At 39.4% G+C, this 20,846-nt stretch overlaps 1 protein-coding gene across 4 annotated transcripts; it reads right to left on the bottom strand.

The window, feature by feature from the left end:
• Nucleotides 1-433: 433 nt before the first annotated feature.
• Nucleotides 434-20,537, bottom strand: CCDC90B (coiled-coil domain containing 90B). Of its 4 annotated transcripts, none has more exons than XM_081098907.1 (9): nucleotides 20,059-20,537; nucleotides 18,061-18,097; nucleotides 16,264-16,367; nucleotides 10,162-10,263; nucleotides 9,478-9,519; nucleotides 9,311-9,382; nucleotides 9,163-9,216; nucleotides 5,652-5,766; nucleotides 434-1,690 (listed from the first exon to the last, which is right to left on the bottom strand). In XM_081098907.1, the coding sequence occupies exons 3-9, from the start codon at nucleotides 16,282-16,284 to the stop codon at nucleotides 1,635-1,637; spliced, it is 462 nt and encodes a 153-aa protein (XP_080955033.1). In that variant the 5' UTR covers nucleotides 16,285-16,367; nucleotides 18,061-18,097; nucleotides 20,059-20,537; the 3' UTR covers nucleotides 434-1,634. The 4 variants fall into 4 exon arrangements, with proteins under 4 accessions (XP_080955033.1, XP_080955030.1, XP_080955032.1 ...); XM_081098904.1 differs by having other exon boundaries at nucleotides 499-1,690; nucleotides 17,981-18,097; nucleotides 20,059-20,530; XM_081098906.1 differs by having other exon boundaries at nucleotides 499-1,690; nucleotides 17,875-18,097; nucleotides 20,059-20,530.
• Nucleotides 20,538-20,846: the final 309 nt, after the last annotated feature.

Genomic DNA, 20,846 nt, shown 5'->3' on the forward strand with positions numbered 1-20,846 from the left:
TTTTTCTCTTTCCTTCTAGTTGTAGAATTTCCACTCAGCCAGTCTTCCTGTGGTTCTGGATGATGTATGTTTTATCTTTTAGTTGTATTTTTGAAGTGGTTGTGCGAGGCAGGAATTTCAGGTGTTTACCTATGCCGCCATCTTGGTTTCTCCGGGGCCATTAGTATTGAATAAATAATGGATTATCAAACTTTTAAAGCTATTGCCAAGGCATTATGAAATCTTTAGTTCTTCCTGGCCTCGGTTTTTTGATGGTTAAAACTAAAGGTCTGAGTTGAACATATTTTGTACTTTCCTTGGAATTACATGTATTCTATTAATAGATACTATTATATAAGGAAAAATATATAGTAGACCCAATAGCAATAAAACCAAAGTATGAGTTTCTTGAGAGTAGGGGCTATATATCAATAGACATTTATTGAACTTAACTGTCATAAGAAAAAGCTTTATTTTAAGCAATGAATTTGAAGCATGGACAAACAGGTTTTTGTGAATCAAGAAAGTAAAAAATATATGTAATAATCAGGGCTCAAGATTAGCAACTCAACAGATTTCACATTAAGTGTCATACACTTGTACTAGGACACACATCTAAAAATTTTAAATTTGTTTTTAATTGTTCAAGAATGTATGCACCCTATGTTCATAGCAGTGTTATTTACAATAACTAGTATCTGTAAACAGCTAAGTTCCCATCAGTAATAAGTGGGAAAAAAAGCTGTGGTACATTTATACAGTGGAATACTGAGTTGTAAAGTAGAAGGATCTCTTACCCTTTGCAACAGCATGGATGGACCTGGGGAGTATTGTGCTGAGTGATATAAGCCAGTCAGAGAAAAACAAGTATCACATGATCTCACCTGTATGTGGAATCTAATGAACAAAATAATGACAAATAAAATAGGTCCAGATGCATGGATGCATGGAAACAGACTGACAGATTTTAGAAGGGAGGGGGATGAGAGGGGTGGGAGGAGATTAACCAAAAAACTTATATGCATAGCCTTTGGACACAGATAATAGTGTGGTAAAGGCCTAGGGTGGAACAGGGACTAGTGGAGGGGGGAAGTAGAAGGAGAATAGGAAACATCTGTCATACAATTAACAATAGAAAACAAATTTAAAATTTTTTTAATTGTTTTTAATTGTACATTATTTAAAAAATCTCCAGCTATATGGTAAGTCACTTTAACAATCCAAACAATTTTCTTATAATATTTTATTAAATATGAAAAGGTAATTGTGTAATAGTTATCAGGAAAGTTGCATAACAAAGTATGTAGGCAGTAGATACCAAAGAAATCCTATATGATTTACACAGTTATTCAAGCAAACACAAAACTCCGGTTCAGTTTCTATAAACTATCAAAAGGATAAAGACAAAAGACCCTTCTATGTCAAATTAACCAGGTTTTAATGGCAGCTTTTCAACATAATAAAATAGACATAAAAAAACACAGACAAACTACATTTTCTTATTCTAAAACATTTTTAAGTCCATATGTACTTTGAATAATCTTGTTGTATTAAGTTTTGCTACAACTTTTAGTGTTCAAAGTAAATCTATCCTAGCTCAGTGTTTTAAGAAGTCAGTGGAAGCAGTCGTAGAGCATAATACAGTTGTTTCACTGCTATTTCCAGAATCTGTAAAATCCCAATGCGATTGCCAGGCAAGTGAACACGGAGGCTGTGAACAGAAGAAAACATGTTACAGTAGGTCATGCATCTGTGATTATTTTTTGCAGAGAGAGAAACAGAATAATGTCATCTTCAACTTAACTGAACAAAAAACAAAGGGAATCCAATCAGTTTTGTATCTTAGGTTTTTCATTTCCCAGAAAATGAAGCTAAAGATAAAGGATATCCTTTAGGGCAGGATACCAATTCTTCTTAAAAGCTTTCTGTATTTTAAACCCAATTAAGGATGACAGTAATTTAAAAATGTAGGTCTTATAATTTAAGAATGTATAAATTGTTTAAATTCATTAATATTAGCAATAACAGTGACAACAATTATGAACTTTAATTTCACTTATATTTAAAAATTATGTAGTTAAGTTAGTAAAACTGACATCAGATCATCCATGAGAAAATTTGCCTTTTCAATACATTTAAAAATGAATTTTCTCACAAATATTAAAATTCATATTAAAAACATAAATAAAAATTGTAATGAAACCCTTTAAAAAAATCTCAGTGAGGTAGAAGCAAAGGTAGAACAAGCACCAGACTTTAACAGTTAATATACCACCTGCTCTTTGTTACATTATTCTGGACAAAAAAACCCCTTCCCTGTTTTTAAGCAGCTTAATCTGGATGAAGCTTTTAGGGACTCCCTAGTTTCTAGTTTGTTTAAACAGCCATGACCTTTTTATGTCCATGCACAAAGATATTTTTTACATCATTCATATAGAAAAAATTGGAAATAATCTATAATAGAAGTAGTCTATGATGCCATTAAAAATGACATACACTCATAGAATAAAAGACTAAATAAAATACAATAACATGTCCTTAATGATTACTTTTAATTGGTGGGATTATGGGTGATTTTAATTTTCTTCTTTAAAATTTTTAAACAGCCATGACTTTTAAAATAGGGAAACTGAAATGAAGGGCAAACTTCAACTAAAGACAAAAGAAATGCCTTTCATAGTAAAGCTATCCTACTTTTAATGTATAAAATTATACATTATCCCATTTGATCCCACTACTTACTGAAACTTGGTTAATGACAAGATCATTTCCTTAATTTTAAGAAATGGGATTAGGTCTCTTTAAGACACATAGGAAATGAGGACATTTGAGGAGAAAGTATAATACTAAGAGTTTCTTGTCTTGGTCAATTATACATTCTCCCATTTGATTATGCTATTATTTACTATCTTCCAAGCAGTGTGCTAAGGAATGATTATATACATTATCTTATTTAACCATAATTAAAATCCTATGAGGTAGATGATATCATTCCCATTGTATAGATGAGACAAGTCCGAAGCTATATTGCTACCAGTGGTGGAACCAGGACTCAACACTAAGTGTTCCTGATTCTAGAGCTGTTGTTTTTAAAGGAAACCATTCTATTATCCTATTTATCCCTTGTCACCGGAAGGACTCAATCTAATTTGTTATTTTGGGGGCTACATAGTGCTATCTAGGTGGTATATTCTTGCTAACAGAAATAGCTAAGTTGTCTTAGACTACTAGGGAGTACTTTATTGTGAGGAAGGAGGTATTTCATTCCTTTATTAGAAAACACAACACAATATGTGGGAACCACACCAGGGTCCCCAGATAGTCCAGGCCAATGGGAACACGGAGTCCTTGTCGTCAACACACCAGAATGGCCAAGGCCCCTCTGAGCATAAGCCTAATTGGGGTGCCCAAGGCCAAGATACCATGAGTGGGTGCAAGGACACACGGTATACTGTGCCCTTCTATAGCCAAAATACGACTGGCATGAAGCCTTCTTTGTCTAAGGAATAATATAAAAGTATATTACTAAGGCCAGGGTGCTGGGCAGAGTAGGGGCAAAAGAGCTCAGATATAGCTACCATGTTAACCAGCTAGAGTGTGCTGGGCAGGAGAGACAGAAGAAGCTGCTGAGGCAGGGAGCTTAGGTACCGCTAAGATGTAGGGCAGTGAGTCTAGGGGGCAGCGTGCGGCTGCTCAGATAATAGCTATGGGTACCGAGACTGATGCTGCTTTGTGGGAAAGATGTTATCTGTTCACTAGCCGGTGTCGGCTGCCTGCCTGTGTAGACTTTGCTGTGAAGGACTGTTGTGCCTGTACAGGACTGTTGTGCCACTGGCTTCTGCAATAAAGACTCATTCTTACATACTCACACTTCTCATGGTTTCTCCGTCTAAGACCCAGCGTCATAGGAGGTCCAGCCCTAGGCCGAGGGGCTCGGACCCAACACCTGTTATACTCGTGAGCAGAGGCTCAAGGAGGAACTTGGACTAAGTCCCCAACCGTTAGTACAGTGGGCATGATTCAAGTAGGAGCCACCCTGGTGTAGTCAGGAAGAACTTAGAAGAATATATGGACTTAGGACAACTCAAAACAGCAGTGCTGAGCAGTGCTCTTGCTGTCTCTGACACAATGGTTACTGTATATAAGTTTCTCATTTCTATTGCTGACTGTTACTTCTCATTGCTGTCATTGTGCCAACCCCAAATTGCTTTCAAATTTGTTGTTTATCTTTTATGGCCTAAGACACTTCCTTTGGGTATATAAAATGCATAGGAGAGCCTGTGCCTGGTACATTTTAAGTTCTCTGTGTTAGATTTTACTACTTATCTGCCCAGAACAGAATTTGCCACATAACTATAGATTATATGGAAACTGCCATTATCTTACAGCTCTCGTTTCCTTGGCAATAGTGATCTGGGTCAAAGGGTGGTATATGACTCAAGATGGGCCATTCAGATCCCTTCCCTGGGATTTTCTGAATTGGAACTAAGGAAAAGGATAATTTTTCATGGTTGGTGAAACTGGAATGATACGAGTCTGGTGGCCATGTTTATAATCCCATGGAGGAAGCTGGTTTAAGAAAATGAGACAGATATTCAGAGACAAGATACCGTACAGAGAAAGTTGTGATTCCAATTATCCCTAGGCTGAAGCTATACCTCTGCCTTTCTTCCATAATTCAATCTTCACTCCTACTGCCACCTCAACATCATTAGCGGCTGCCCAGAAAACCACTGATAGTATAAATCAGCAATTTTGTTTTGGACAGCAGTTCAATAATATGAAAACTTTTAAATGTGCACATCTTTTAAACACAAAAAGTATAAATGTGCAAAGCAGTTTATACAGAAATACTAGCATGAGGGCACAAAGGGGTGTGTGTATTTACCCAAACACAAACATATATACAGCTGTTCAGTGCATTGTTTTTAATAATGAAAAACTCGTAGCAGAAAAGTTGTCTGTACAATATGATCTAATTATTATTTTTAAAAATTGTAATGTTTATATAAAGAGAAATCCTGAAAGATACATACTACTAATAGTAAATACCTATGAGGGAGTAAAAGGCTTTAACTTTTACTGTGTGGTTTCTGAATTACAAGAATCACTTATAATGAAAATATATTACTTTTTATAAAAGAAACAAAAAAGTACTATTTGACTAGGGCATTTTTCCTTCCTCCCTGGGGTCTTGTCATTGGTTCAGGTCCCATGGTACTTGAGTCTAGTATGGGACAAATAATCTAATTTTGGGGTAGTATCAGTGCTCAGTCAGTTGGATTCAAGGTAGGAGATATTTCCCCCCTTTGCTTGCTATAATTTTTAACGGCCTACATATATTTTAGCTATAATTTCCTGTAAGTCCACTCTGATGGAAGAGCACAGCAATAAAAATAACATTTTTTAATTGTAGAATACCTAGTTCATCTTTGCAGCATTTTGTACTTGTGTTTATATATTTCTTGGATATCGACAAGTTTTTTCCTATTAGTAAGTTGCAAAGTTGCCTGTTAAACTTATATCCTAATCTTACTGCCTTCCAAACTTAGTCTTCACACACTGCAGGGACCAAGCAATAAAGGAACCCTCCATTTTTTCTTCTTTGCTGGCCATGGTTACCTTGGGAGGTAGGAGCTGACAGGTCTGATAATCAAATAACACAGCCTTACCTGCAAGATAACGAATTGTCTCAAGCTTGTTAGATTCCATTAGTGTTTTTAAAGAAGCAATTTCAGTGTCAATTTTATTACTGGTCTCTGAAATAATACTTTTGGTTATGGTATCCTGTAATAAATGAGAATAAATACAATGAAGTTTTGTCCTCAATATATTATTGGGAAAATATTTACATTAAAAATATTATTTATGGGTGATTTTGTGTATTACAATAGTCTTTTTAATCCTCACCCAAGAATATTTTTTCTATTGATTTTTTAGAGAGAGTACAAGAGAGGGAGGAGGGAGAGCGAGAGCAAGAGAGTAAGAGAGAAACACTGATGTGAGAGAGACACAGATTAGCTGCCTCCTGCATATACCGACTGCGGCCGGGAATCAAACCTGCAACTGAAGTATGTGCCCTGACTGAGAATTGAACCCTAGACCTTTCTGTCCACGGCCAATGCTCTACCCACTGAGAAACACTGGCCAGGGGTTTTTTTTTGTTTTTTTTTAATGTTTTTATTGATTTCAGGGAGAGGAAGGGAGGATAAAAACATCAATGATGAGAGAGAATCATTCATCAGTTGCCTCCTGCATGCCCCTCACTGAGGATTGAGCCCACAATATGGGCATGTGTCCTGACTGGGAATCAAACCATGACCTCCTGATTCATGGGCTGATGCTCAACAAAAATCTTAAGTGGGGCAACAGTTAAAAGCAGTGTGATATTAAGAAAAAACATGTGAATATTACAGACTAACAAAAAATATTCCTTCTACCCTGATATTTGGAGACCAATTATTAGGATTATCAAATTCTGGTGATAATCCTAATAAAAGCCTCATAGTAAGTTATTTGAGACTTAAATATATAATAGGATAAACTAAGAAGAAAAATATTTACCGTATTTTTCTGTGTATATGATGCCCCCACTTTTCCAACCCCAAATTAAGAAATCAATATTTTTTTCCCCTGTATATATTTGGATAATCTTTTTTTAAAGTTGTTTTATTGCTTAAAGTATTACAAAGAGTATTACATATATCTCTTTTTTTTTCCCTCTCCTTGACCTTCCCCTGGCCTCCCCTACCCCCATGTCTTGTGTCATTGGTTATGCTTATATGCATGCATACAAGTCCTTCGGTTGATCTCTTACTCACCCCCCCCAACCCTCCCTGGCCTTCCCGCTGTAGTTTGACAGTCTGTTCGATGTTGCTCTGCCTCTGTATCTATTTTTGTTCATCAGTTTATAATGCTGTTACTTATCCATAAATGAGTAGTGAGATCATGTGGTATTTTTCTTTCATTGACTGGCTTATTTCACTTAGCATAATGCTCTCCAGTTCCATCCATGCTGTTGCCAATGGTAAGAATTCCTTCTTTTTTACAGCAGCATAGTATTCCATTGTGTAGATGTACCATAGTTTTCTAATCCATTCATCTGCTGATGGGCACCTAGGCTGTTTCCAGATCTTAGCTATGGTGAATTGTGCTGCTATGAACATAGGGGTGCATTTATCCTTTCTGATTGGTGTTTCTGTTTTCTTGGGGTATATTCCTAGAAGTGGGATCACTGGGTCAAATAGGAGTTCCATTTTTAACTTTTTGAGGACACTCCATACTGTCTTCCATAGTGGCTGCACCAGTTTGCATTCCCACCAGCAGTGCACGAGGGTTCCTTTTTCTCTGCATCCTCTCCAGCACTTGTTGTTTGTTGATTTGTTGATGATAGCCATTCTGACAGGTGTGAGATGGTACCTCACTGTTGTTTTGATTTGCATCACTCGGATGATTAGTGACTTGGAGCATGTTTTCATATGTCTCTTGGCTTTCTGAATGTCCTCTTTTGAAAAGTGTCTATTTAGGGCTCTTTTGCCCATTTTTTTGATTGGATTGTTTATCTTCATTTTGTTAAGTTGAATGAGTTCCCTATAAATGTTGGAGATTAAACCCTTATCGGTGATAACATTGGCAAATATGTTCTCCCATATAGTGGGCAAGAAATCAATATTTTAAACATTTGGCTGTTTTTCCTCTTAAGGCCTTCTTTTTTTTGGTATCTTAAGGAGTTGTTTTTCCTGTTTTCTACACTCAGTGGGAAGAGGTCCAAATTGTCTCTCTGCAGCTCTATTTCCATGCTCTTTTGCATAGATGATTACATTCAGTTTGAATTTTGCAGAGTAAGACAAATGCTTACCGGTATTTATCTTTTTATTTTTTGACATTTTTATGGGCTCAGAAAGCTCTGGTCCCTGTTGCATCTGTGCACTTTCCACCTCCAATTACAGCATCAGCTGATGTCAGTAACAATAAGGCTCGTGATTGGAGGAAGCCTGTTTGACAAGGTATGGGCAGCTATGCACCGTGCAAGGCTGCTTCCTAGGCTGACTTCTGTGTATAAGATGTCCCTCAATTTTCAGTCTAATGATTTTAGAAAAAAAATAGATTTTAGAAAAAAAATTTTAGAAAAAAAATATTATATACAGAAAAATACGGTAGTCATTGAACTATCACTTTATGTATAGAAAGGCTAAGGTAGTTAAAAATTTAAATATATTTTGCAGAAGAAAAAACCTCACCAGGTTTATAATGTGAACTGGCACCAACATTAAAGGAAATGGCAGAAATGCTTGTTGGGTAACACTGAATGCTATGTGTATAGGAGCTAAGAGATGGGAAGAGAGAGAAAATGGTACTGAGAGCTCAGAAATTAGCTGTGAGAGAATTATTACATTTCCTTATCTCCTTTATCTGGCCAAAAAGTAAGAGGACAGAATAGGATGCTAAGAAGGGCAAATGGAACCTTCCCTTCTATTAAATTAGAAGCAAGAAAGTGCTGTCTCTTCTGTTAGAATGTAGACCAAATGCTTTTAACTTTTAAGAGAAGGACTAGGCAAAGCCAGAAAGCTGGGTTTTACTCAAGCCACAGAGATTAATGATTACAATTTAGGATTACTGAAAAGGTAACCATTAACAATGAGTATGGGGTTTAAAATCCAGGTTCATATCCCAGCTCTACCACTTATTAGCTGTGTGACCTTAATGTCCCTTTGCCTCATTTTTTAAATTGGTAAAAAGGGAATAAGCCTGCCTGCCTCACAGAGGTCGATGTGTAAGGATTAAATAAAAGACAAAAGTAAAGCAAGTAGAACAATATCTAACATGTAATAAGCACTCATTAAATATTTACTATTATTTTTTAAAATTTAAAGGTAATTTAATCTAGACACTTAAATACTAATTATGAATCCTTTATTTTTTATATGAAAGTAATTTAGTTTGAAAAAAGTATGCTACCAGGAAAGCTTGGTTCTGACTCAGCAGTCAGAGCTCACAGCTCAGGTACTATCACCCACCTGGTAGCATTATCCCCAGTGCTGGTCAACCATAAAAGCTATGAGGAAATCATGGATTCTTTAGGGCTAGCTGTTTAAAGTCCAAACTTATAAAATGATACACATAAAAGCAGGTATACAAGGCCTGAGAGATGTACAAAAGAGAAATTTTTACATACTAACTTACCTTTTTGGTAAATTCTGTGGTTGCTTCCATAAGTTTCTTTTCTTGATCTGTAAACTAAAGGATATGATGCATCAGGAGGTTAAGAAAAAAGACTAAAGGGATTAAAAAGCAGCAAGCAACCAAGAAAATGCATTTAAAAGCTCATTACCATATCTGTTACTCTGCTCCTTTCTAGGTTGATATCCAGTTTATTATCTGCTCTGATTCGACTGGTTTCATTCTTTAAAGAAAGTAAAAATATTTAAAGTGTGATCTTATAATGAGTATTTTGAAAATAATAAAATATTTTTAAATGGGAAGAAACATTTCACTTACTATTAATTGTTGCTTAACTTGTTCTAATTCACTCTTCATTTTCTAGATGTAAGAAAGATCACATACAATTAGCATTAAACCAAAAGCCTATATTATGATTTTTTTCCTCATAAAATTTGAAACCCTAGATTAGCAAAAACTGGGTGATCTAAGGATTTGATTAAAAATAAAGATAAAAAAGAATAATTCATCATATTTAGAAAATAATTCTTAGGAAAACATTAGAAAATATATTTATGTTTTAGTTTTCTACTTTTTAAAACAACTGATATTCTACATTTAAAAACAGTTAATCTACTAGATAACAAATTTCCCCTGAATTAAAAAAAAACATATTTTTCTCTTAAATGACTAATTAGTGCAGAATCAAATAAAATGGAAAATACCATTCAGTTTTGAGAACATTATACTATGCGCTATTCTAAAATTGTATATAATATAAAGAGTTTAAATATCTAAGTGACTTTTATACATATAAAATACAACTCTTACTCTTTACTATGCAAGAAACTATGCTTTATACATCAAAAGATTAGGTATGGTTAAACATATAGTATATTTTTATCTAAAAATTTGTAAATAATTATTTAGTAACCACATAAAATTATTTGGTCCTATTATTCACCAAGTAGACCACTTGTGAAGTCAGTTATTTTATTAGTAATAAACTGAAACTTGTGTCACCTCGTTCTCTGCTCTCAGATTTGCAAATTCACTTTTCTCTAGGATGACCATGTCTTTCCTGATAGAGTCCAAATGAGCCATTAGCTGTTGTACTGTTATTTCCTAGAAAATAAAATAAAATAGACTAATGATCTATGGAAAGTCATCCCCTTACATGGAGTCATTTTCATGAAACTTCAGTTTCATATGCTAAAGATACAATGTCGCGTGGCTAAGTAAAACAAAACAACATATAAAACCTACATATCTGAATTATCAAAATGAAAAGCAACAGGAGACTCAAGGAAGAAAAAGTATTTCCCAGCCCTAGTCAGTTGCTCAGTGGTTAGAATGTCGGCCTTTGGACTGAAGGGTTAAGGGGGTTGAGGGCACGTACCTCAGTTGCAGGCTCAATCCTTAACCTGGTTGGGGCACGTGTGGGAGGCAACCAATCGATGAGTCTTTCTCATATTGATGTTTCTCTTTCTCTGTCTCTCTCCTGCCCTTCCGCTCTCTCTAAAAATCAATGGAAAAAATATCCTCGGGTGGGAACTAACAAAAAAATTTAAAAAAGTATTTCCTGAAGTGAAATAAATGTCTGGAAACATTTATGAAAGAATCCCAATAAAGTATTTATTTAACATCTATGAGTTCCTCAACAAAAAATGGCTACATGGAAAGGGTTTTGTTAATCATTTTACTGCTTTGAGGGATTTCCTACCATCAGAAAATTCCAGGGTCCTGGATAAGACGCAGAAGTTAAGTAGTAAAACAAAATAGGTAGAAGTATGATTTAAATAACTACCCCTTGTCAGCATAATTAGTGATTTTTAAATGGCATTTCAATTCTGTATCTTTCAGCTGAAAACAGATAAAGCAAGAGATACATTGAAATGAATAGGAAAAAAAACATTTTTAGCTATTAATTAGTTGATTTTTGTTAAACCTTTAAGCCAATTTGTATTTTATCAAAATAAGTTTGCCCATTCCTGGTGGCAACATCATGAGTAAATTAATATAAACACACACACAAAATAAATAAAATAAATTCCTGGGTAACTTTCCCATATTCAGCACTACAAGAATATGTGAAAGAAAAGGTGATTCCTATCTGATAGATTTATAAGCTTTTGCTTTGCTAAGGAGGGACATTTCAACACTAAACTTCTTTTTTGTTGTTGTTAATCCTCACCTGAGGATATTTTTTTCCATTGATTTTTAGAGAGAGTGGAAGGAAGGGGAAGAGACAGAGAGAGAGAAACATCGATGTCTCTCTCACCAATTGGTTGCCTCCTACATGTGGCCCCAACTGGGGCCCGAAAGAGCCTGCAACCCAGGTAACATGCCCTTGACTCTTCAGTCCTTGGCCAACAACGCTCTAACCGCTGAGCCAAACTGGCTAGGGTTTAACACTAAACTTCTTACACTTGGTAGCTTGTTGACTCATTTCTCCTCCTTTACCAAAAGAAAAAGCAGATGAGGAGGTAGCCAGGAAAAGGGACCCTCAATACAGGGTATATAAACAAAACCAAAAAAGCCTCAGAAAGACCTGGATCACTAGTGGAACTCCCATTTTTCTGGTCACAGTTTGTAGCCAGGAGTGCATTGTTGAGTTTACAGTCCTCCACTGTCCAATGTGGGCAAGAAAGACTATTTCAAAACTGACCTGACTTTTAGAAAACAGGCTATCACAGTTCCAGATGCATGACCAAGAAATGACTCAGTCTTCAAAGGGTGTAGAATGCACAACGTTCTCCAATGACAACTTCCAGAAGGCACAGTCATATGGAGTAGATGTTAAAAATGTGAGTTCTGGAGTCAAACTGCCTGGCTTTGAATCCAAATGCTGCCATTTACTGTGAGACTTTGGGAAAGTTATTTATTTGACCTCACTAGTAAAATGTAAATAATAACAGTACCTACACCTATTTGGAAAATTAAACAAGACAGTGCACATCAAATGCTTAATGTAATACTTGGCACACGGTGAGCACTCAAAGAATGTTGGCTATTATTAATATTACCAGAGACAGGGATGTGATGGCTGAAGCAGGCCAGTGTAACACCAATGTTTTGATGTGGGGATGTTTTGCCTTAAATATTAATTCTATCATAAAAATTATTATTTTTTGCTGTGCACAATAAACATCCCGAGTCTTATGCCTTCCCTAACCTTCATCCTTATTATTGGGGGTAGGAGGTTCATTTCCTTTTTGCAGTTCTATTTGATATAGTCATGAGATTTAGTTCAGAAGTCATATCGAAGTGGCTCTATGGGCTGTGTTAGTCCTACTCAAAATGTCATTATGAAGGAGTTCTAAAATATTAAGCATAATGTTAATCTTTATTTTGAATCTTTAATAAAATGTTATTACTGAGACTATGTAGAGAATAGCTGAAAATGTAATCATAGATTTCTTGTGGAGTCTGAACCTGGATAAGGAATTGTACTATGACCCTAATAGCCTCTATTTATCTCCATTTCCTCCTTTAAATATAGTTTGTGATTCAACAGGCCTATAAAACAGCACAGGTATCCATCTTCAAAAACTTGAAATGGAAAAGTATAATCCAGTATCAAGTAGTCGAATCTATTAAGTGTAATCATTGTAATTATTAAGGAGCCACCAGAGAATATGAATATAATTCAGATTATAAGTGAATTCAGAATATAACTATTCTCAGACTGAGCAGACTCGACATAGTATGGCCCTTCCTGAAGTGATCAAGTACAAAGCTTGTTTGTCCATTGGCCCTGAGCCTCACTCCCATCTTTCATGACATCTTTGCGCGTTATTCTATCCTAGAGGTGGGGTCAGCAAGGGGATTGGGCTCAAGGATGGAATGGGCCGTAACCGGTTTGGCTCAGTGGATAGAGTGTCAGCCTGAGAACTGAAAGATCCCAGGTTCGATTCTGGTCAAGGGCATGTATCTTGGTTGCAGGCACATCCCCAGTAGGGGGTGTGCAGGAGGCAGCTGACCGATGTTTCTAACTCTCTATCTCTCTGCCTTCCTTTCTGTAAAAAAAATCAATAAAATATATATATATAAAAAAGGATGGAATGGGATTCCAATATCACACACCACTAATAAAAAAACCCAAAAGTTTAGCAGTGATATTCCTACATCTGATCCTACATTTTGAATATGGCAGAGGCATCCCTACCCGGCTGGACCCTACCCCCACCAGCTTTCCCTCCACCTCACTCTCCTCTTCCCCCTCCCCAGGTTTTTTTTTCCGGGTTACTGCCCCTAAGGAGCCTGAAAAAAAAAAAAGTCCTGGCAAATTAAACATTTCTCAAACCAGTTTTAACTCACTATTACATATCGGGTAAACTTAAAAATCTGATTTAAGAGTATATTACTTTATTAAAAACTAGAGGTCCGGTGCACGAAATTCATGCATGGGGGTGTCCCTCAAACCAGCCTGCGCCCTCTCGCAATCCGGCTCACAATCTGGGGCCCCTTGGGTAGGGTCCCTAGGCCTGGCAGGCGATCAGGGCCTATCAGGGCTTTCCTCCCCCCCCTCACCTGCTGCGGACAGCTGGCCCCGCCCCCACCACTGCTTGCCATCTGTGTGGTGGTGACGCCCCATTCCCTTGCCACTGGTAGCCTCCCTCTGCAGGTGACAGGTGTGGGTGCGACCACTTGGCTGGCCTGGGCCTCCCTCTGCAGGGTGATCGCTGGCCAGCCCTGCACACACACCGCAGCATCTCTGGCCAGTGGCCTGGACCTCCCTCTGCGGGGCAATTGTGGGGCCCCCCAACCAATCGCATCGCACCCGCCTTGGCAGGCCTGGCACGAGTGCGTGTCATAGTGTGGTCATCCGGATGGTGGTCTGCTGTTTGATCGATTTGCATATTACACTTTTATTGTTATAGACTAGAGGCCCGGGGCACAAAAATTTGTGCACTCGGAGGGAGGGGGGAGTCCCTCAGCCCGGCCTGTGCCCTCTTGCAGTCTGGGACCCCTCGGGAGATAACGACCTGCTGGCTTAGGCCTGCTCCCGGGTGGCAGAGGGCAGGCCCAATCCCTAGGTGCAGCCCCTGGTCGGGCTCAGAGCAGGGCTGATTGGGGAGTTGGAGCGCCGCCCCCTGTCATGCACAGAGCAGGGCAGATTGGGAGGTTGTGATGCCACCCTCAGTCACGCTCAGGGTAGGGCCAATTGGGGGGTTGGGGCACCGTCCCGTCACACTCAAGGCAGGGTCGATGGGGAGGTTGTGGCGCCACCCCGTCACCCACAGAGCAGGGCCGATCAGGGGGTTGGGGTGCCGCCACTCTCACACTCAGGGCAGGGCTGATGGGGAGGTTATGGCTCTACCCCATCACACACAGAGCAGGGCCCGTAGGGGGGGGGGTTGGGGTGCTCCCCCTTATCAGGCACAGAGCAGGGCTGCTCAGGGGGTTTGGGTGCTGCCCCCTGTCACGCTGACCCCAGTGCCGGGAGGCATATTATCCTTTTACTATATAGGGTAGAGGTCTGGTGCATGGGTGGGGCCGGCTGGTTTGCCCTGAAGGGTGTCCTGGATCAGGGTGGGGGTCCCCACTGGGGTGCCTGGCCAGTCTGGGTGAGGGGCTGAGGGCTGTTTTCAGGCTGGGAGTGACTGAAGTTCCCAACCGCTCCTTTTTTTTTCTTTTTTTTTTTTTAATTCTGGGCCAGCTTTACCTTGAGGCTTGGCTCCAGCTCTTAGGCCTCCGCGGCTGAAAGGAGGTTTCTGGCCTTTGCTTACAATGTTGCGAATCTGCTGGCTGAAGTCCGCGGTATTTGTTACAATGTTTCTTAAACTGCCTGCTCAGAGTCCTGCAGCAGCAGGCGGGGAACGTTGGTTTCCTCCAACGATCCTCTGTCACTGAGGCAAGCAAGCCTCATGTTAGTTTCAAGCTGCCTGGCTGCCGGCCGCCATCTTGGCTGACAGTTAATTTGCATATCTCGCTGATTAGCCAATGAAAAGGGTAGCGGTCGTACGCCAATTACCATGTTTCTCTTTTATTAGTGTAGATGTCAGTAGCTCCATTAGCTCTTTCAGGATAGCTCGGAGAGTTGGGAGAATGAAATGATTGGCTTTTTCTCAGATTTAGTAGTCTATTATGATTCTGAATAAATTAAGCTAAAATAATGCACATACAAGTTTTCAGGTAAGTTAAATTCAGGAGTTGAATACTCTTAATTCTAAATGTCTAATTGGAAATTATTGTAAATATCTTTAAAAAGCTTTTGGTCCTTCATGATCTTTAATGTAATGATATTTTATGTAAGAGCTGCTAATTTTACACAAGAAAGAAACCCTCTGCTGTGAAATATTTATCTAAGGAAGTTGAAATTTGAAAAATTAAAAATATAACCATAAAAAGATTTTTAAACATAGTGAATTGATTCATGATGACAAACTATGAATTATTTCACAGTTAGGTTCACTGAGCTTATTCTATTCTTTATATAAACTTGTCGCTTTTGTCCATAGCACCACAATGACAACTCTTGCAAATTACTCAACCTCTCTGATCATCTTTTCAGTGGCAAAAGAGAAAAATTCTACCTACATTTCAAAGTTGTTAGAGTGGTTAAATAAGTGGGAAACCCCCACATTTGTGCCTCTAACATCTTAAGTTCTTAGTAAATGGCATTATTTTGACTTAAAGGATTTGTGTATCCAGTCAAATTAAAGCATCTTAGCCAGGTGATTTATGAAGTCCTTCCCAGCCTTCTGGCCTTATAAGTTTGTGAAAATTAAGCAGAATTTACACATGACTGCAGTAAAATATTTTTATTATATAGAAGGATTAGCTTTTCTACTGTGGTGGGCTTTCAACAGGGAAAAAGTTGTTTCACTAATGATCTACCACCATCTCATGATTCTAATAATATAATTATCTGACAATGAAAGATTTGACAAAATTTCATTCTCTGTGTTACCATAATTGTTACGACTATTCTCACTCCTTAATCTTTCTAGGTACTGACTTTAGTAAAGGTTTTTTGTTTGTTTGTTTTGCTTTTGATCCCTTTAGAGAGAACAATAAGGAAGATGCAGGTGTGTGGGGGAGGTCATTGGGCAGACAGAGATGCAGTTATAAAACAGATTGTCTAATGAAACTTAGAAGTGATAAAAAAGAAAATGTTACCTGTTGAGCTTGAGTGACCATCTCCTTATAGATAGTATCCAAGCTGACATTTGATAAAGTGGTTAATGCTGATACAATTGTTTCTGCTTGTGCTTTGTCAAATCCTGTAGGCAGTAAATAGGTATTTATATATTTTTAAAAGTGCACATTCTTATCAGAATAGACAGCTGGAATAACTTTCCCTATAAATTGCTATGTTTTTATAAAATGGTTACAATAAAAATTTGGCAGATTATGCTAAATTACTCTCTAAAAGCAATATACAATTTTAGTGCCCACTGTCCATTATCCCAATCTATAGCAATACTGATATTACTAGTCTTATTATTTATTAATTTTTAATTGTACATTTTATTTTGAGATACTTTTAGTTTTATTTACTTTTTAAATAAAAAATACATGTTCATAGTATAAAGTTGAAAATGTATGAAGGGTGAGAGGTCTCTGTTCCAGTTATATTTTACTATAAAAATAGTGGTATAACCACCCCAAAATAGTTGCACAATACAGTAACAAGCAAATCAGTTCTCCTTCAGGAGTCTTTTTAGTTCTTTTTACTTTTGAGTGTATAAGTGCCATAAAAAATGGTATTGCATTGGTTATTTTAAATATATTTTATTGATTTTTTTACCGAGAGGAAGGGAGAGGGATAGAGAGTTAGAAACATCGATGAGAGAGAAACATCGATCAGCTGCCTACTGCACCCACCCTACTGGGGATGTGCCCACAATCAAGGTACATGCCCTTGACAGGAATCAAACCTGGGACCCTTGAGTTGGGAGGCCGATGCTCTATCCACTGAGCCAAACCAGTTAGGGCTGCATTGGTTATTTAATCTGTACTTAAAATTTGCATTTCCTTGGTCAAACATCTTTACATATACTTACTGACTACTGATATTTTTCTGTGAGCTATTTGTTTATAGCTTTTGCCCATTTTTCTGTAAAATTGCTGAACTTTTTTCTTATCAATTCATATGGACTCTTTATTAAAACATAGGCTCATTGTCATGTTTCTGCAAAAAAAATATTTCTGTATCACATCTGTCAGTATTTACTTTGCTTTAGAATTTTGTTTTGCTCCCTCTAAAAATCTAAACATACTCTATATTCTAGTACTCTATTATAGTTTTTCTTTCATTTTTTATATTTAGCTTTTAGTCAATCTAAAATTTATTTTTCAGTACGGAGATCATATATATTTTTCCCAATGGCTAGTCAGTTACCATAACTCATTTATTAAATAGTCCTTCCTTTCCCTAGTTGTGATACTTTATTGCTTGCTAAACCCATATATGTGTGTGTGTCTGATTCCCAGTCTATAATCTACTTTTCTATGTGATACTACATATGTAAATGAATGTTTTGATATGTGGTCAGTTTTTGTGCTTGTTTATTTTCGTTTTTGCTGTTCTTAAACATTGTCCTTGTACTTCCACATTCTCTTCAGTATCAGCCTAGAAACTCGTTTATTTTTTCTTTTTTACATAATTGGAATCACTCTATACATGTAATTTTACATAATGCTTTTTTTCATTTACATACTTGAACATAATCAAGCCATACCATTTTTTATGACTATAAAATATTCCATTGTCTGGATGGCACTTACATTTAAATAGTGACTCTTAATTGTTCCTAATAGTGATATTGTCTTGACTAGGTAATATATCATGAGTGGTAATTTACTTCTGTCGAGAGATACCCATGTTTCTCACCATGAGTTTCCAAGTTCTGAATCAATGCATGGGTATCAAAAGTTAATTTCCTTTGTTCTAAAGGAGTTATGTCCACTCGCCTTATATCATGTCCTTTGGTTGTGGTGGTTAAGAAGTCTGAAAAGAGAAGACAATTATTTTTATTTCTTGTCGTAACAGAAGCATCATACTTCAGCTTCTAAAGCATTTTTCCCATTTACTTATAATACAGTTTCAGCTCTTCTACTTAGGAATTCTGTAATTTCAGGCAAGATAACTGACTCCTCTGAGTCACTGACTCTTTCATCCAAAAGTGTCTATCATTATCTGGCATAACAAACATTCAATAAATGTTTCCTTCTTTTAGTCTTTAGAAATGTTTAAGAGTCATTCTAAAATAATACACATCAGAAGCTCTGATTATCACTGCCACATCTCTACTAGAGAACATAAACTGCCCAACTCGCCTCAGTGCTCAGAAGCTTTTGATAGAGCTATGAGGATTTTTAGTACCTCTATCCCCATCCAAAGTAGCTGTCTGTACTCCCACACTCTCACATATTCTGTTCATTTCCCACATAGTTCTCAGTTCTAATTTGAAGTTATGCATGGTTTGTCTTTCTGAATCACAATATAAGCTCCATGAGGCCCTGACTGTTTTTCATTACTTTTTTTTTTTATTAATACCTAGAACAGTGGTTGGAAATAGTTGGGCTAAAATATTTTATGGTTGAATCAATGAATTTGACTTTAAAAGCTGGAGTATTTACTGTTAACACCAAAGCCCTAGGAAGTTTCACATTTTAAACATATATGTCCTGTTTCAATAAATTCCCAATTTTTAAGGCATAGAGATAGATGATGAGCAAAATCAGACATAACATGTTTTCACTGACTTTATAGGTTAGTAGGCAGGAAATAGATTTTTAAAAAATCTAAATATAAACTCAACTCAAATGATGAAGAGAGTAAGGGGCCACTTAAGGTTTCTCCAACAGATTCAAGAGCCGTAACTCAGCAAACACGCTGAAGCATTATCGTTTACTTATGGTGATGTATTACCAGTATTATATGCACTACAAAGTTCTCTAAAACGGTTTAATATTGTTTTCATTTGAATATGTAAACAATGTTCCCCTCTAAAAGTTCACACAGACAGGACTGAGATTGGGGCGACTTCCCAGGGCTCAAAAAATGCCACCTCCTTTTTGTAAAGGCCGTCTCATGTGCATGCAAGTTAAACACCGAAATACAGCGCCAACGAGCTTGTGAGGGACCCCGGCAGCTGACAGCCTCGTACGGGGAATCAGCAACCGCGGTCTTACTGGGAGCAAAACGGAGCCATGCGCCGAGCGGCACAAAGCACCGCGGCGCTGGCTGGCCCCCCGGCCCTGGCGAGGCCAGGTGAGCACAGGACGCTAACGTTCGTGCCGAGCGCCCACCGTGGGCAGCCTTACGGGTTTAAAACTTGGTGGTGGGGGCGGGGGAGGTTCCGAAAACCTCTCTCAGAAGAAAGTCGGATGCCCTTCGGGACGCACTGCTCACAGGGGTGCCAGCGCTGAACCTGGAGGTCCCGGGACCCACACTGACTGGTTTTTGAACGGCCACTGCCGACGAGCGCAGAGAACCGGACATCACGGCGAGAATACCGCGGGCCCGGCAGACGCTGCAGCCTCCCCGCCACCTGGGCTCGGGGCCAGCTCCCACATAACAGTCTCAACGGGAACAGGCCACGAGAAGACAGGCTCTCCCGACACCGACTCCCTGACGCGGGCACCCGACAGACCTACGGGGGGGCGGGGACCTCCGGCTCCTTTGACAGTGGAAAGGCAACGAGAGCTCAGGAAGAAGCCCGGCGGGGCTCTCGCGGTGCCGCCGGGGGGCGGGGGGAACCCCAGGCCTTCCAAGGCTCGCTCTCAGGAGGGCAGGCAGTCCTCCCCGCAGGCCTGGCCCACCCGGGGCGAGGCCGGGCAGCAGGGTCTCCAGCCCCAGGAGAGCGCCGGGCAGGAGGGCGTGGCACCCGCTCCCTCGACCCGGGCTCGCTGGAGCATCCTTTCTCTGGGACGCACACCGACCTCGGGACACGGGGTCTTCCTCACCTCTCCGCAGGGCCGGCGAGAAACGCCCGCGGGGGGTTGAAACCCGGCGGTCCACGAGGCTCTCAGAGCGCAGGAGCCGCCAGACGCTGCGACCCCACATATCTCGAGTTTCCCGGTCAGCGGAAGCGAAAGGCCGGGTGGATCACGCTCAGACTTTCGGGGACGGTAGTTCTGGCGCCGCGAGGATGCTGGGAAATGTAGTTTTCGACCTGTCGCAACGGCCCCGCCCAGCGCCAGCTCGCACAGCGGCTCCGCAAAGCCGGGCCTCCTCACAGACGGACCCACAATTCACTGGCATAGGTCAGAGCGGCTCCGCCTCGCCTACCACCCCTTCCCAGCCCCGACGCGCCGTTACCGCCCTAAGGAAGCGGGATCTTGTCTTTGAACCTTCTGGAGCCCGCTTCCTGGCAACGAGGTACAGTTCAGCAGAATAACCCTGGAGAACTAGCGGCCATTGCACCTTTGGTTCACTGGGAGATGGAGTCACATTTAGCCGCACAGCAACCTGGGACCTGAAGTCCTTAGCCGCTAAGCCTTCTGGGGAGGGAGGGGGTCACGTAAAAACCCTTCTGGGAAATGTAGTCCAGAGAATCCCTCATTCTTGCTGCCTTACATCCTGCGGCTTCGCCCTCTGGTGCACAGGAGGAGGAACTTGAGCTGGTTGAGTCCCTCTTCAGGGAAACTGAGTTCCTCCGCTTCTAGGGTAGACCTGATGATATGCACCACTTACCCCTCTCAGACCTCAGTTACTTCAGACTTTGCTCCACTTGGTAAAATGCTGAAAGTAA

This window comes from Myotis nattereri, assembly GCF_964212035.1.
Source record: "Myotis nattereri genome assembly, chromosome: 9".
NCBI classification, from domain to species: Eukaryota; Metazoa; Chordata; class Mammalia; order Chiroptera; family Vespertilionidae; genus Myotis; species Myotis nattereri.

Excerpts from the sequence above, each read along its gene's own strand:
- CCDC90B (XM_081098904.1), bottom strand. The coding sequence starts at position 20,158 with ATGTGGGGTCGCAGCGTCTGGCGGCTCCTGCGCTCTGAGAGCCTCGTG. Across the intron at positions 16,368-17,980 it reads TCAGAACTTGGAAACTCATG|GATTTGACAAAGCACAAGCA; the intron begins GTGAGAAACATG and ends TACTGCCTACAG. Across the intron at positions 1,691-5,651 it reads GACAATTCGTTATCTTGCAG|CCTCCGTGTTCACTTGCCTG; the intron begins GTAAGGCTGTGT and ends TTCTGTTCACAG.